General features: G+C 26.6%; 1 protein-coding gene and 1 long non-coding RNA gene across 3 annotated transcripts in view; one reads left to right on the plus strand and one right to left on the minus strand.

Moving 5' to 3' along the window:
• LOC127284895 (uncharacterized) overlaps positions 1–15,493 on the minus strand; it is a 193,901-nt gene that overhangs the window by 114,783 nt on the left and 63,625 nt on the right. For both annotated transcript variants that reach the window (XM_051310609.1, XM_051310610.1), the window contains exon 2: positions 15,155–15,256. In XM_051310609.1, coding sequence (XP_051166566.1) covers positions 15,155–15,256 — 102 coding nt within the window. The remainder of the gene's footprint in view (positions 1–15,154; positions 15,257–15,493) is intronic.
• Positions 1–15,493, plus strand: part of LOC127284928 (uncharacterized) — a 166,072-nt gene that overhangs the window by 68,467 nt on the left and 82,112 nt on the right. The window contains exon 2 of the long non-coding RNA XR_007843544.1: positions 10,162–10,182. This is a non-coding gene — a long non-coding RNA (uncharacterized LOC127284928). The remainder of the gene's footprint in view (positions 1–10,161; positions 10,183–15,493) is intronic.

Below are 15,493 nucleotides of genomic sequence, written 5' to 3' on the forward strand. Positions count from 1 at the left end.
CTTAAATACCAAAAAAAAAAAATTTTTTGTTAATCCAACCAAATTTTGGTTGCTCTAACTAAACATTTTTCTCATTATACGCTTCGTGGAGAATCACCCACATACATAAATTTAAAAACTTTTTCATGTAAAATCTTTTTAAATGCATATTATAAAGACGTGATTTAATATTAAAAAAAGAAAAAAAAATAATATATTGAAAATTTGATTGAATAATTTACAAACCCAACGAGATAGAATAATAGTGAAAAATAAAAAGTTTTTTTTTTTTTTCTTCGCTAAAGAAAAGAGAATGAGTCTTTTCTTATTTGACCCTGTATTTAATGTTCTTCTTGAACAAGATTCTTTTTCTTTTCTTTTTTCGGTAAGGCAGCGGCGGCTCGTGTTCGGGTCATTCAGATAAATAATGCATGAGCTCGAGTTTTTCACTCACTCTCTCTTTCTCTCTCTCTCTCTCTCTCTTTTTTTCTCATATGAAAAAAAGTCCCACTTCGCGTTATATGAGCGGTACAGCCGGGGTTAAAAGTCCCGAAAACTTTGTTACAAATATAGAAGAAAACGAAATGTAAGAAATTTGCCGACTCGACGATGTGAGAAAATTGCTAAAAATGGTTGAATGAATTTTCCACAAAAGTGGAAAAACTGACTTTTCGAGATAAAGAAAAGAAATTGTGTACTTATCAGTCTAACTTCTCATAGCTTTATATTATACTTTCTTTTTACAAATATTTTTCTTTCGAAATTGAAACTTTAAAAAAAAAAAATTTCAGTTTTCCCTCATGTGAAGAAAAATATAGAATTCTTATTTCTATTCTTCGAAAATATTAATAATAATAATAATAATAGTTATAGATTAACTTTTTCAATATAGTTTATTTATTTTTTTCGAAATATTATTCAATTTCTTTTCCACTTTCATTGATTTTAATTTTTACTTATATTTTCACTTTGCACTTTTACTTTTAATTTCTGTTTTTCCTTTGATTTCCATTGATTCTAATCTTTTATTTTATTTTTCGTTTCACTTCCACTGTTTCTAATTTCATTTCGTTTTTATTTTCACTTTCACTTCCATTTTCACTGATTAGAAATTACTGAAAGTGAAAATAGGATTAAAAATTATAAAGAGGAAATAAAATTGAGAGTGAAAATTAAAATCAGTGATAGTGGAAATGAAATTGAAAGTAAAAATTTGAAGGAGTGAAAGTGGAAATGAAAGTGAGAGTGAAAATTGAATTGGAATTGAAAATGTGATTAAAAATTATAAAACTAAAAGTAAAAATGAAACTCGAGAGAGAAAATTAGAAGCAGTGAAAGTGGAAATTAAAGTGAGAGCGAAAATTCCTATCAGTGAAAGTGAAAACGGAATCACATAATTAAACCCCTAAAAGATTTTTAATTTTAAAATATCGCTTTCAAATGCCCTAATTCCTATTCCTGTGACACTAAACTATAAAAGTAAATTTTAATGTTAATTTAAATAAAATAAATAAATAATTTATTTTTACTCGCTAACAGTTAAATATAAATAATTTATTTTTCTCTTTCTAATGTTTACGCATAAATTTTTTAAACTTCTTTGGCACTTTTAAGATTTACTCCGCGAAATCATTAAACATTTAATAAAAGACTTTTTAAAAACAACTTTGCTCACCACAAATCCAATATATATGTATAAAATGTAGAAGACAAATTAATTATTCAGAAAGTTCTAAAATAACGTAATTTTCTACATTTTTACTCACACCTTCGTGCATATTTTAATACGATTAAATTAGAGTTTAACGAATTTAGACCTTTTTATTTATTTTTTTTTTTTTGAAGTAATTTTGAACTTGTTAAAAATTCTACTTTGAGTTGCGCGCGCGAAACGACGACGACGACACACACACATAGAGACACGGGTGACAGTAGTAGTTTTCTACTAACTGCTTAGCATAACAGTTCCTATGGCCATTTTATGAATATAACATGAGTATTAGACAGGGTCTTTGTGCTCAAAATTATTTTGAATTTATCAGAGGCCAGCGAGGAGCAAACGCATTTTCCACTGGTGTGGAATTCACTGATAACCTTTTGAAGGGTGGCGGAGAGAGAGAGAGAGAGAGAGAGAGAGAGAGATGAGCATTCAAATAGGAAAATTTAAATGCCCCTTAAATTCAAAATGTGACATTGTTATTTTCATTCAGAAAAAAAGGGACATTAAAACAAAATTTTCATATATATAATTTACATATATTCGATAACGCTTAAACGACTTGGGAAAATTATTTTATATTCCCGAGGAACTTCGTTTTAAGGGTAAATGAGAGAGAAATTAAATTTACTGCGCAGGATTTTAATGTTAATCGGATAAAATTATTTAGAAAGTGTATAAAATAGTTGATATTATTATGTATTGTAAATTTTAAAAACGAAAATAATTATTATCATTGTATATGATTTTTACATCAAAATCATTTATTAGAATTTTCATTTTGAAGAATTTTAGAAGAAATAATTATTTTATAGTCGAATTTTTATTTTTCGAATTAGCATAATTTGACTTTTTGATAATTTTGACTAATTTTGACTTTTTATACATATTTTTACATAATTACATTCTTTAAAGGCGAAAAAAATACAAATTTAGGGGAAAAAGTATATAATTATTATACGGAATGACACCAAAAAAAATCCAAAAACCGGTTATAACTTGAAAAGAAATTAACGGATCCTCTTGAAACTTGATGATTATGTTTTTGGCGATAAATTGCATTCTTTTATTCCAGATAGATAAAAAAAAATTTTTTAAACGTATATTTATTACGGAATGACCCAAAAAAAAAAATCCAAAAAACAGTTATAACTTTCAAACAAATTACCGGATCGTTGTGAAACTTAGTAATTATATTCTTTGCAATAAATAACATCCTTTAGAGTCGAAAAATTACAAATATAGGGAAAAAGCGCATAATTATTAATGGAATGTCCCCAAAAAAAATCCAAAAAATTATTATAACTTCTAAATAAATTAACGGATCCTTATGAAACTTGATAATTATTTTTTTTGTGATAGAAGACATTCTTTTTATTGGAGAACGATAAAAAATATTAAAAAAACGTATTTTTATTACAGAATGACCCAAAAAAAATCAAAAAAACGATTATATCTTTGAAAAAAATTAACCTGTCCTTATAAAAACTTGGTAATTATATTCTTTGCGGTTGAAGACATTTTTTTACTGGAGAAATATACAAAGAAAGCCGAAAAAGTGTACATTTACTACGGAATGTCCCCAAAAAAATCCAAAAAACAGTTATAACTTTCAAACAAATTACCGTATCGTTGTGAAACTTAATAATTATATTCTTTGCAATAAATAACATCCTTTAGAGTCGAAAAATACAAATATAGGGAAAAAGCGCATATTTGTTATGGAATGTCCCCAAAAAAAATCCAAAAAATGATTATATCTTTGAAAAAAATTAACAAATCCTTATGAAACTTGGTAATTATGTTCTTTGCGGTAGAAGACATTCTTTTACTGGAGAAATATACAAAGAAAGCGGAAAAAGTGTACATTTACTACGGAATGACCCAAAAAAAAATCCAAAAAACAGTTATAACTTTCAAACAAATTACCGGATCGTTGTGAAACTTGGTAATTATATTCTTTGCAATAAATAACATTCTTTAGAGTCGAAAAAATACAAATTTAGGGAAAAAGCGCATAATTATTAATGGAATGTCCCCAAAAAAAATCCAAAAAATGATTATAACTTCTAAATAAATTAACGGATCCTTATGAAACTAGGTAATTAAGTTTTTTGCGACAGAAGACATTCTTTTATTGGAGTAAAATAAAAATAAAGCGGAAAAAATGTACATTTACTATGGAATGTCCCCAAAAAAATTCCAAAAAAACAGTTATAACTTTTAAAAAAATTGACAGATCTTTATGAAACTTGGTAATTATGTTCTCTGCAATAACTAACATCCTTTAGAGTAACAAAAATTCTTTTTTTATTTAATTGCAGATAGATAAAAAAAATTTAAAAAAACGTATATTTATTACGGAATGTCCCCAAAAAAAATCCAAAAAATGATTATAACTTCTAAATAAATTAACGGATCCTTATGAAACTTGGTAATTATGTTTGTTGCGATAGAAGACATTCTTTTATTGGAGAAAGATAAAAAAATTTTAAAAAATGTTTTTTTATTGCAAAATGCCCCCCCCCCAAAAAAAAAATATCAAAAAAACGATTATATCTTTGAAAAAAATTAAGCTGTCCTTATGAAACTTGGTAATAATGTTCTTTGCGATAGAAGACATTCTTTTACTGGAGAAATATGCAAAAAAAGCCGAAAAAGTGTACATTTACTACGGAATGTCCCAAAAAAAAAAAATCCAAAAAACGGTTATAACTTCTAAAGAAATTGACTGATCCTTTTGAAACTTTGTAATCATATTCTTTACAACAAATGACATTCTTTTAATTGCAGAAATATTCAAATATAGGAAAAAAAATGTATATTTATTACGGAAAGTCCAAAAAAAAAAATTAAAACTTATTTTATTATTAATATTATTAACTAATTAATTAACAAATTTTTTATTAATTATCAAAAATTAAAATTTTATAAAACGTAAATTTTTTTAAGAGCCAGAGTCTTTTTCTTAGCGAATATTTGTAAATTTTATTAAGATTCTAAATATTAATTTTTCTCGAGAAAATTTAATTTTGTTAATATATTTTATTTTATTTTTCTATAAAGATAAAATTGAAAATCTGAAAAATTTATAAATTTTCAATATTTTTATATTCAATAATCTTTTACAAAAATTTTTACTATTGCTTTTAGGTTTAGAATTTGACTAGAATACATAAATAGCAATATATAATCGCAAGTATAAAATGAATGAAAAAAAATTATGTAACAATTCTAAATATTATTCTTTTAGTTTAATGAAAATTATTTTAAAAAATTTAATAAATATTTAACATAAATAAATTGCGTTTATTTAAATTGTGTGTGTGTATATATTTTAAAAAAAAATTATATATCACAAAAGGTTAATTAGAGTGACATTTATTTGAAAAACCAAATTATAAACGACTGATTCAAACTTGAATGCACGTCGTTTCAGTATAACAAATCGCGTGTGTTTTCCACCAACGCTAATTCGTACCAGGTAACGAACGGTATGTTAATTAGAATTGTTGGAATTACGCACGTTACCCAAATTAGTAAACTGTAATGTTATTGTGAACAATGATAAAATATATTTCTCAAGTGATGAGAGTGATAAAATTGATTGCTTAAATTAATTTGCATATAAATACACTTAAAATTCGTTATAAATATTAAAGGGGTAAAGGGGGGTGGGGGAACAAACTTATTAATCGTATTATCATTTATAATTTTGTCATTGGCAATATATAAAATTTGCCAAAAATATATTATAATTTTCATCAATATAGAAACATTAATTCATAAATAATTTGCATATTATTTAAAATTATTATTATTATATAAATTAATCGGAAATTGGTAAACTGAGGTGTCTTTATATAATTTGTGAATGAAAATGGTAATGGACCCCTGAATAATTTTATTGCGCTATTGCCAAATAAATGCAAGTACCAAAATTTGAATTTGAAATTAAATTCGTCGACGTAAGAGATGTTTAAATTCGAATAAATTATACCTAACTATCAAGTTTGTGAAAAGCCGTTTTACCTATATATATATATATATATATATGTATATATGGTTCGCACAGCTGTGAGTACTTTCCAGGTTCGGAGCTTTTCAAGTAGAAAGAGGCAGAACGAGGAGACAGAGGATATTTAATTTGTGGAGCTCAAGGGTCGACACTTAAATGTCCGATGTGCTCTCTCTCACGCCACTTCCGGCTCGTACCGGAAGTCGTGTACTAAAAAAAAACTCCTCTTTTTTCGTATATGTAAATCAATTTTAAAATTTTTAAACTAATTTTTATTATATTTATTATTATTTTATTTTATTCACTGAAAAAAAACCAATTTTTAAAATCGTTCAGATTCGCCTGAAATTTGTTACTCGGGGGTTTTCGGCGTCGCTGATTACGAATGCAATGTTAGTTTTTCAAAATTCAAAATGACGGATCCAATATGGCGGACGACTTTTGGAAAATCTAATGCAATTCGCTTGAAACTCGTTACTCGGGGGGTTTTTTTGGGTCGCTGATTACGAATCCGGTGTTAGTTTTCAAAAATAAAAAAAGGTCCGATCCAATATGTCGGACAAATTTTTGAAATTGTTAGATTCGCCAGAAATTTGTTACTCGGAGGTTTTCGGGTCGCTGATTACGAATCTGAAGGCAGATTTTTAAAATTTTCATAATTCAAAATGGCGGATTCAACATGGGATAAAAAATTTAAAAAATTGACCCAATTCGTTTTAATCTTGCTTCTCAAGGGTTTTTGAGGTTACTAATTATGAATCTGGAGTCAGATTTTTGAAATTTCTAAAAATTCAAAGATGGATCCAATATGGTGTACGAATTTAAAAAAAAAAACCCAAAAACCCTCGAGAAGCGAGTTTGAAACGAATTGGGTCAATTTTTTAAATTTTATCCGCCATTTTGATTTATGAAAATTTTAAAAATCTGCCTTCAGATTCGTAATCGCAGCGACCCCGAAAACCTCCGAGTAACAAATTTCAGGCGAATCTAACAATTTCAAAAATTTGTCCGCCATTTTGGATCAGCCATTTTGAATTTTCAAAAACTAATACCGGATTCGTCATCAGCGACCCCAAAAACCCCCCGAGTAGCCATTTTCGAGCGGATTTAATCACATTTAAAAAAAATTGTCCGCCATGTTGTATCCGCCATTTTGAATTTTAAAAATTTGAAAAATCTGACCTCAAATTTGTCATCAGCGACCCGAAAAATTGTAAGAACAATTTCACTTATCTTTTTTGAAGTTCTCAGGTTTTCTTGGGAACGAAAGGGTTAAGAAAGTTAATTTTACTACCGACCTGTAGTTGTACTTTAACTACATATTTACGTAAAATCAACTATTACTTATTAACTTCTTAAAAATAGTTACATCAACATGATTAGATTAACTAAAAAAGTAGTTATTTTAACTACTTTCTAGTCAACTACCCAAAGGTAGTTGAATTTCTCGGCAACATTTTTTTTTCAGTGTTAATTTTTTTATTATTCATTCATATTTTTTTATAAGCAAAAAAAACGTTTAACATATGCGGAAAGTATTTTGTATATATTAAATATATGCCCATCGGGCACTTGATATAAATTTCGTTATTGAACTTCAATATATAGTTTCGTTTCTCTCTCTCTCTCTCGCTCACTTTGGCTAAACTTATGGAAAGGGGGAATATAGTAAAATTGAATAATTTGAATGCAATTCGAATCGAGCATCCCAAGTTGAACGCTTGCTTTCCACATGCCAACACTCAAATTCATGCGAAACGTTATAGAGTTAATATCTATTTCAGTTGTGGATAATATGGAATATTCCATATACATTACTCATTCTCTCATGATTTAATATCAGTTTCAAGTTCATTGACTATATCATGTACGAGTATGGTAATAAATTTTACAAAACATTTATTGTAATTTAATAATGGCAATATAGAATTTTGATTGACAAATATTCGAGAACATTAAAAATACATACAATGTGTAATAAATTTTCCCTCTGTGTGTGTTAAACATATTTTACATGTTTTATAATAAAAATTTTATCATAAAAATAATTTTTGATTTTGTTTATTATATTCTAATTTTCCTTTTTTTGTAATTTTTATTAAGAAAATTAATATATTGTAATTAATAAATTGTAATGTTAAATGAATTTAAAAAAAAAAAATAAAATTTTTTCGATATTTGTAAAATTGAAAAAGGGGAGAAAAAAAAAATTGATGTGTAATTTGCGAGCTATGGTGTATGTCGGTAATGAAGTCATCGCGAACGTTACAGTCCTGACACTCTAGTGGCCAAGCCAAACGTCCTCCAACTAGCACATTGGAACGCGTAACTTCTATAAATTACGAGCTCACCGCAATTAAAATAGCCGCATATAAAATGCTCTGGCCTAACAGGGCCAACGATTTACGACATCGACTAAATGGAAACCATTTCGACAAACTGCCTCGTTTTCGCGCCGAACAATTTTTCATTGTGAAATCATTTTTCATTTTTTAAAAAACGAAAAAAAAAAGTACATCATTTTTAGCTAGGGGTAGATTATGAAATTCCATTTTCACTTTCATAGATTCTAATTTTTTAATTCTCTTCACGCATAGAAAAAATTTGCTGTTGCAAAGAATTATTTGCTGTCACATCAAATTACCTTTGCTAATATAGAGACAGCGCAAAAATTTGCTGTGGGATTAAAAAAAATTTTCTATGACAGTAAATTTTTCAAAATTAAGACTGATAAAAGACACCCCCTCGGCCCAGAATAGATTTAATTAAAAAAAGCTCTTTATGAGCTTTAGAATTACAGCAAATTTTTGTCTATTTTTTGATGCCGTATGTCACTTTTTAAATATCAAACATGGGGAACCACAAATGTTTAAAAAAAACCTTCAATATTATCGAAAACAGTATTTTTTGTAAACAAGGTTAAAACTTGCTTTTTTGATGATATAAAAAATTACCGACCTAGAAATCTATATTACCGACTGATGGTAAAAGAGGAAAATATAAAAAATTACCGATATAGAAATCTACATTACCAAGTGGTGGTAAAACAGAAAAAAATGATGATATAAAAATTACCGGCATAGAAATCTGCATTACCCACTGAAGGTAAAACAGAAAAAAATGATGATTTAAAAATTACCGACACAGAAATCTACATTATCGACTGATGGCATGAAGTTTGTTTTTACCATTTTACCAAATTCGATTAAATTGAAATTCAGTTAATGAAAATACTGTTCAGTAAATATTCGGATAAATAGAAATTCGATAATAGAACAATTTTGATAAATAAAAATGATTTTTTTTCTGAAAATTTTGCTACTCTCTGAATTAGTAAAATTTTTAACAAATTTGAATTTTTTTTTTTAATTAAAAAACTTTTTGCTTTTGAATTAGTAAAATTTACCTATAATTAATAGTAAAAAAGAAATTTTTTTTACTAAACAATTAGTAAAATTTAACTAATTCAAAATCAAAAAGTTTTTTAATTAAAAAAAGAAGAAAAATTCAAATTAGTTAAAATTTCTACTGAATTAAAATTCAGTTAAATAAAAATTCCAACACGGAAAAAAATATTTATTTGGAATAGCGATATGTTTGCTGTGGGATCAAAAAAAATTTCTGTGACAGTAAATTTTTCAAAATTAAGACTAATAAAAGGCCTCCCCTTCGGCCCAGAATAGATTTAATTTAAAAAAAAGCTCTATATGGGCTTTGGAATTACAGCAAATTTTTGTCTATTTTTTGATGCTGTATGTCACTTTTTAAATATTAAACATGGGGAACCACAAATGTTTTAAAAAAAAACTTTCAATATTATCGAAAACAGTATTTTTTTAAACAAGGTTAAAAATTGATTTTTTGATGATATAAAAAATTACCGACCTAGAAATCTACATTAGCGACTGATGGTAAAACAGGAAAATATAAAAAATTACCGATATAGAAATCTACATTACCAAGTGGTGGTAAAACAGACAAAAATGATGACATAAAAATTACCGGCATAGAAATCTGCATTACCCACTGAAGGTAAAACAGAAAAAAAATGATGATTTAAAAATTACCGACATAGAAATCTACATTATCGACTGAAGGGATGAAGTTTGTTTTTACCACCAGTCGGTAATGTAGATTTCTGTGTCGGTAATTTTTATATTTTCATTTTACTCTTTTACCATCAGTCGGTAATGTAGATTTCTATGTTTAATTTTGTATTTAAAAAAAATACTACTTTTTTCAATAATATTAAAGGGTTTTTTTGTAAACATTTGTGGCCCCCCCATGTTTAATATTTAAATAGTGCCATACGGCATCTATAGACAAAATTTGCTGTAATTTTAAGTCCATATAGAGCTTTTTTTAATTATATTATTTTCAATTATCTTTTTAACAAAGAATTTAAAAAATTTTCAATTATTAAAAAGTGTTTTATTTTCTTTTTCAGATTATTTCGTTCAACAAAAATGTGAGTAAATTTTAATTTTGATCTATTTTGTGAAATTATTATCTGGTTGTGGGGTGACAAAGAGATTTTTTTTCTTCTTTTTTTTCTCCTTTGAACAAGATTCTCTGGAGAAAAAATCGTCACTTATATTTTATCGTCTCTATCCACTTAAATATATATATATGTAGTTGGCGGCTGTGGGGAGTCATTAAGACCGCCCGGTGGCAACGTCACGAGTTACACACTTTGTCAGGGTAAGTTTCGTCGTCGGTAATTGCACCGCTGCCCGATTAAATTACTGAGCTGACACGAACGGGTAACTTTTCCCAAGACGCGCGGACCCTATAAGAGAGTTAACGTGTTCCTTGAAGAGATATCTTGAGTAGAGTTAAAAAAGAGACATATGTATTATTCCTCAAAAAAAAAGAAAAAGAAGGGAATCTTTAATCAATCAGGGTACTTTGATTTGCTAGAGATCTTTTTTTCTAAATAAAATAAAAATAGTTTTTGAAAAAGTTTTTTTTTTTTTTACTGGGATAAAAAGAAATTCACATTATTTCACACACAGGATCTTTCATTAATAAAAAGTTTGTAATTAATTGCCCCATTAATAGTGAACGATGTCTTTATACTTTCAAAGACGTTAAATTCAAATAGGATATGACTTTATAAAGGGGAATGATTAATATTCCAAGAACCGCACTCGTCATTTTTAGTGAAAAAAAATTTTTTTTTTCTCTTTTGAATAGATTTATTTTTAATTAAATTCTTTTTGTTTAAAAAAAGAAATACGTTTTTTTTTTTTTCTTTGATGATGGAAAATTAAGGAGCGTGTGAATATTCTTTAGATTAGAGCAGTTGGAATTTTTTTCTGGTGTTGAATTAAAAATTGGTGAATTTTTATTTAAATGAATTTTTATAACGAATTTTTATTAAGACCTAAATTTATAGGATTTTATAATGAATTTTTATTAAGATGAATTTTTTTATGAAAGAATTTTTATTTTAACTAAATTCTGATTTAATAGAATTTTTATTTAACTTTCTGATTTAATATAGAATTTCTGTTTAATTTTTAGTAACTATTTACACTTTCACTTTCATTTAGAATTTCACTTATTCTTTTTTTGGAATAAATAAATTAATATTAATTAGTTAATTTTTAGCTAATTATTAACTTTAAATTTTTTGTTTCTTTCATTATTTAAAAATTGAAATGTTTAAAAAAATTATTGTTACTGACATTTTTAATTTAATGCTTCACATTTTAGAATACGCAAAAAAATCTTCACTTAGATCAGCGATATGTTTCACTCAAAATAGTAAAAGTTTTCGTTATTCTAGAGAAATATATTGCTGTTCCAAAGAGACTTATCGCTGTTCAAGGTAAAGATTTTTTTGCCTGTACACAGAAAAAACCTGAATTCAAATTGAGTATAGATTCTATACTCAATTTGATTCGCAACAAAAATGAAACTGGTTGTTTCATTTCGAGTTCTAAGGTAAAAGTATCAAAATGAAACAGGCAAGTTTCATTTTGAGAAAAAGAAAAATGGAAAAATATTGTGAAATAACGAATAATTTTGCACAAAAACATGAAATATAATAATTACAAAGAAGTAAATAACACGCTAGACTTAATATATTTGATTAAAAATTGCTTGTAATCGCGTAATAAAATAATAAAGGAAATATGTTTTTAGGTTAGAAAAATGAAAACATGTGTTTTGACAACAGGAACGGTACTGCCAACTTAAATAATAGCGGTAAATTTAAAAACTTATGAAATTAATTATTATCTACGTAAATAATAATAAATAATTTTTATTTAAAAACTTCTAAATATTCGTACTGGTCAAAATAATCTTTCTGGTGTTGTTGAAATATTAGAAACAATAATTGAAATACAAAATTACTCTGCTTATGATGCCAACTTAGAAATCTGAAATTCCAGCCAATATCATTTTGAATAACATGAAGTTTGTCCCATACTCATTTCGATACCCAAAAGAAAATGAGTTGCAACAAAAATGAGTCCAAGTTTTTTCTGTGTACAAGTGAGAATAAATAAGTAAAGAAAAAATAATTTTATTTTATTAATTTATTTTATTAATTTATTCGTTAAATGACAGTTCGGACTGACAGTTCGGACAAGTGAAAATTCGGTCAAATGGAGTTCCGGTGAAATAGAAATTCATTCACTTAAAAATTTAGCTAAAATAGAATTTCAGTTAAATGACAATTTTGTTAAATAAAAATTAGGTCAAATAGAAATTTTCTTCAATAAATGTTTTGTATAATAAGAATTTTGTTATATAGAAATTCTATTAAATTGAAATTCAGTTAATGAAAATACTGTTCAGTAAATATTCGGATAAATAGAAATTCGATAATAGAACAATTTTGATAAATAAAAATAATTTTTTTTCTGAAAATTTTGCTACTCTCTGAATTAGTAAAATTTTTAACAAATTTGAATTTTTTTTTAATTAAAAAACTTTTTGCTTTTGAATTAGTAAAATTTACCTATAATTAATAGTAAAAAAGAAATTTTTTTTACTAAACATTTAGTAAAATTTAACTAATTCAAAATCAAAAAGTTTTTTAATTAAAAAAGAAGAAAAATTCAAATTAGTTAAAATTTCTACTGAATTAAGATTGAGTTAAATAAAAATTCCAACACGGAAAAAAATTCATTAAAATGAAAATTCGTTATAAAATTTTAAAATTCTACCTTAGGGTCAGCCGGGGTAAATCCGAACGCTTTTAGTAAGTTTCAACAATAACATAAGTTTTTTCTTTAAAAAAAAATTACTTCCGGTATTCTGGTGCATGAAGTTGTTACTTTACTTTCATAGAACATTTTTATGGGGTAGCAAAATTTTTTGATAAATTACAATTGCAGAAAACTTAGCGTTTGTATTTACCTCGATACATTGCAACTTTCCTAAAATACCGGGGTAAATACGAACGCCACTGTATTTCAGAAAAATCTTAGGGAAAATAAATTTAAAGTATTGCAATTATTAAACTTATATAAAAACTCAAAAAAAAAATACGATAATAAACCTATTATGTAATAATGCATCATATATAAATACAAAAATCAAACAGGTTAAAAATTAAAATGCATTACACAATTAAAACCTTCAATAACTTTATCAAATCATAACGGATTTTTGCAAAACTTGCTACAGAAAGTATTTTGGAGTGATTGAATGTAAATACAAAAATAAAAGTCAAATTTTTTAAATTCAAAATGGTGGACTTTCCTAAAACTTATTTTTAAAAATGATCAAATTTACTAACGCCAAATTCGTAATCAGCGACCCTGAAACCCCCCGAGTAACAATTTTCGAGCGAACACAGAAAAAAATTTTCTGGTAATTCTTTAACATCGATTTCAAGATTTTACATGTTCCTAAATCTGTTAATTCTACAGATATTTTCTGTAAGGATTTAACGCATGCGCGAAAACAATGCAGTGATTCGACTAAGGCTGAGTACGATTGAGTGCGAGAGGTTAAGGCGAATTTAGTGTTTTTATTATTATCATAGTGTCGGCAAGAAAGTTTAATTAAAAAGGAAACGTCTTAAGTATATAAACATTATTATAGAAATAAATTATTAGAAATTTTTTATTTTAAAATTAACTGTAGTGATTAAGTGAGAAAAGTCGTTTGTTTCAATTTCTCGACATAAGAAAAAGTGGATTTATCATATAAGTTTTGAAAACTTGCTCCTCATTTTTTTTGTTAGAAAATTATTGAAGGATGAATTTATTTACATAGAAGTTATACTAATTTATACAATAATGTTCCGCGAATTTAATGTATTCGGAGGAGAATATAACCTATAAGAAATACTCTACCAAATATATATTATCCCCATATAGTATACATAATTTGGTCACTCAACAGTTTTTAAGAACTGTAGCTCAAACTTGTAGAATTAACAGATTTTAATGCCAATGATTCTAAAAATTTCTCTATTTGGAGAAACATCATAGTAGATGGCGCAGGAGTTTCTGTAAATTCTACAGAAAATTTCTTTCCGTGCGGTTTTCCAATTTTCCGGGGTAAATACGAACGGTCTGATATTATTAATAAAATTTTACAGAAGGCAAAAATGAAAAATAGTTTCTGTTCTAGGTATTCATAACAAACAATTATAAATAATAAAATGAATTTTTAGCTTCTTTTTCTTCAAATACGAGACAAAATACTGAAAGAGTGTCATTTTTGATTTTCAATCTTTTTTTTTGCAATACTCGTTATCTTTGTTTATGCTGTTGCTAATTAACAAACGAAAAATGGGATAATATTTAGAATCTCTTGAAAAGGATCTGAGGTAAAAATTCTCATGTCTAACATATTTTTTAAAATTTTAATTAAGCTGAAATAATTAGCGTTCGGATTTACCCCGGTTGACCCTAAATAAAAATTTTCGATAATTTTCAATTCCCCACTACAAAAATTCCATCACATCTATTTGAGAAGAATATTCATAAGTCCGAAAAATATTACTATTTTTATTGTCTTGTTCGCAAAATTCGAATATAATTTCAAGTTGTGTATAAATTTACATTTCGCGGAGAAATTTCTATCTATACCTATATATATATATATATATATATATATGTAATAATAGCGTGTGGACTAATTAAAAGAAATTTTAATTTACCTCGATACCGAGACTATATTATAGGTTGAAGTGTGGATATACATCGTAAAGTTTTGCCCCCTTCAACCTAGATATATCTCGCATTGTTTGTGCAAGAGAAACGAACCTCGTTTTGTGCGAACACAACATGCAGTGAAACAAACCAACACAAAAGTTAACGTTTCGTGCTTGAAAGCTGAGGCTCAACGGCTATAATCTGCCCTCGTAAAGACGAAAATGGACGACAAGGTAATTCCACGCGAGGTTTAGATATATTTTATTTATTTCCTTTATTTTTTCTTTTTCTTTCTTTTTTTTTTTACGCACTTACCATCGGTTGCAATGAGTGATGTTCGTGTTGCAGTCAAGTTTACTGGCACTTTACGCGAATCTTCTATTGTTTCGTCTTGCCTCTTTGAAAGTGTTGATTGCACTGCAAAAAAAAAGAAAATTTTCATTTTATTATTCGATTTGTCTCATGATACGAGATTTAAAAGAGTTGGGGCGGATTTTTAAAATATTTAAATACAATTTTCATACTCTCTAAATCTGAATTAGTAAAAACTAAAAATGTTTACTAATTTGAATTAGTGACTCACTTTTTGCTTCTGAATTAGTAAAATTTTACTAACAATTAGTAAAATTTAACTTATTTAGAAGCAAAAAGTGA

This window comes from Leptopilina boulardi, unplaced genomic scaffold (assembly GCF_019393585.1).
Source record: "Leptopilina boulardi isolate dan_hultmark-lab unplaced genomic scaffold, ZJU_Lbou_2.1 LbouV2_327, whole genome shotgun sequence".
NCBI classification, from domain to species: Eukaryota; Metazoa; Arthropoda; class Insecta; order Hymenoptera; family Figitidae; genus Leptopilina; species Leptopilina boulardi.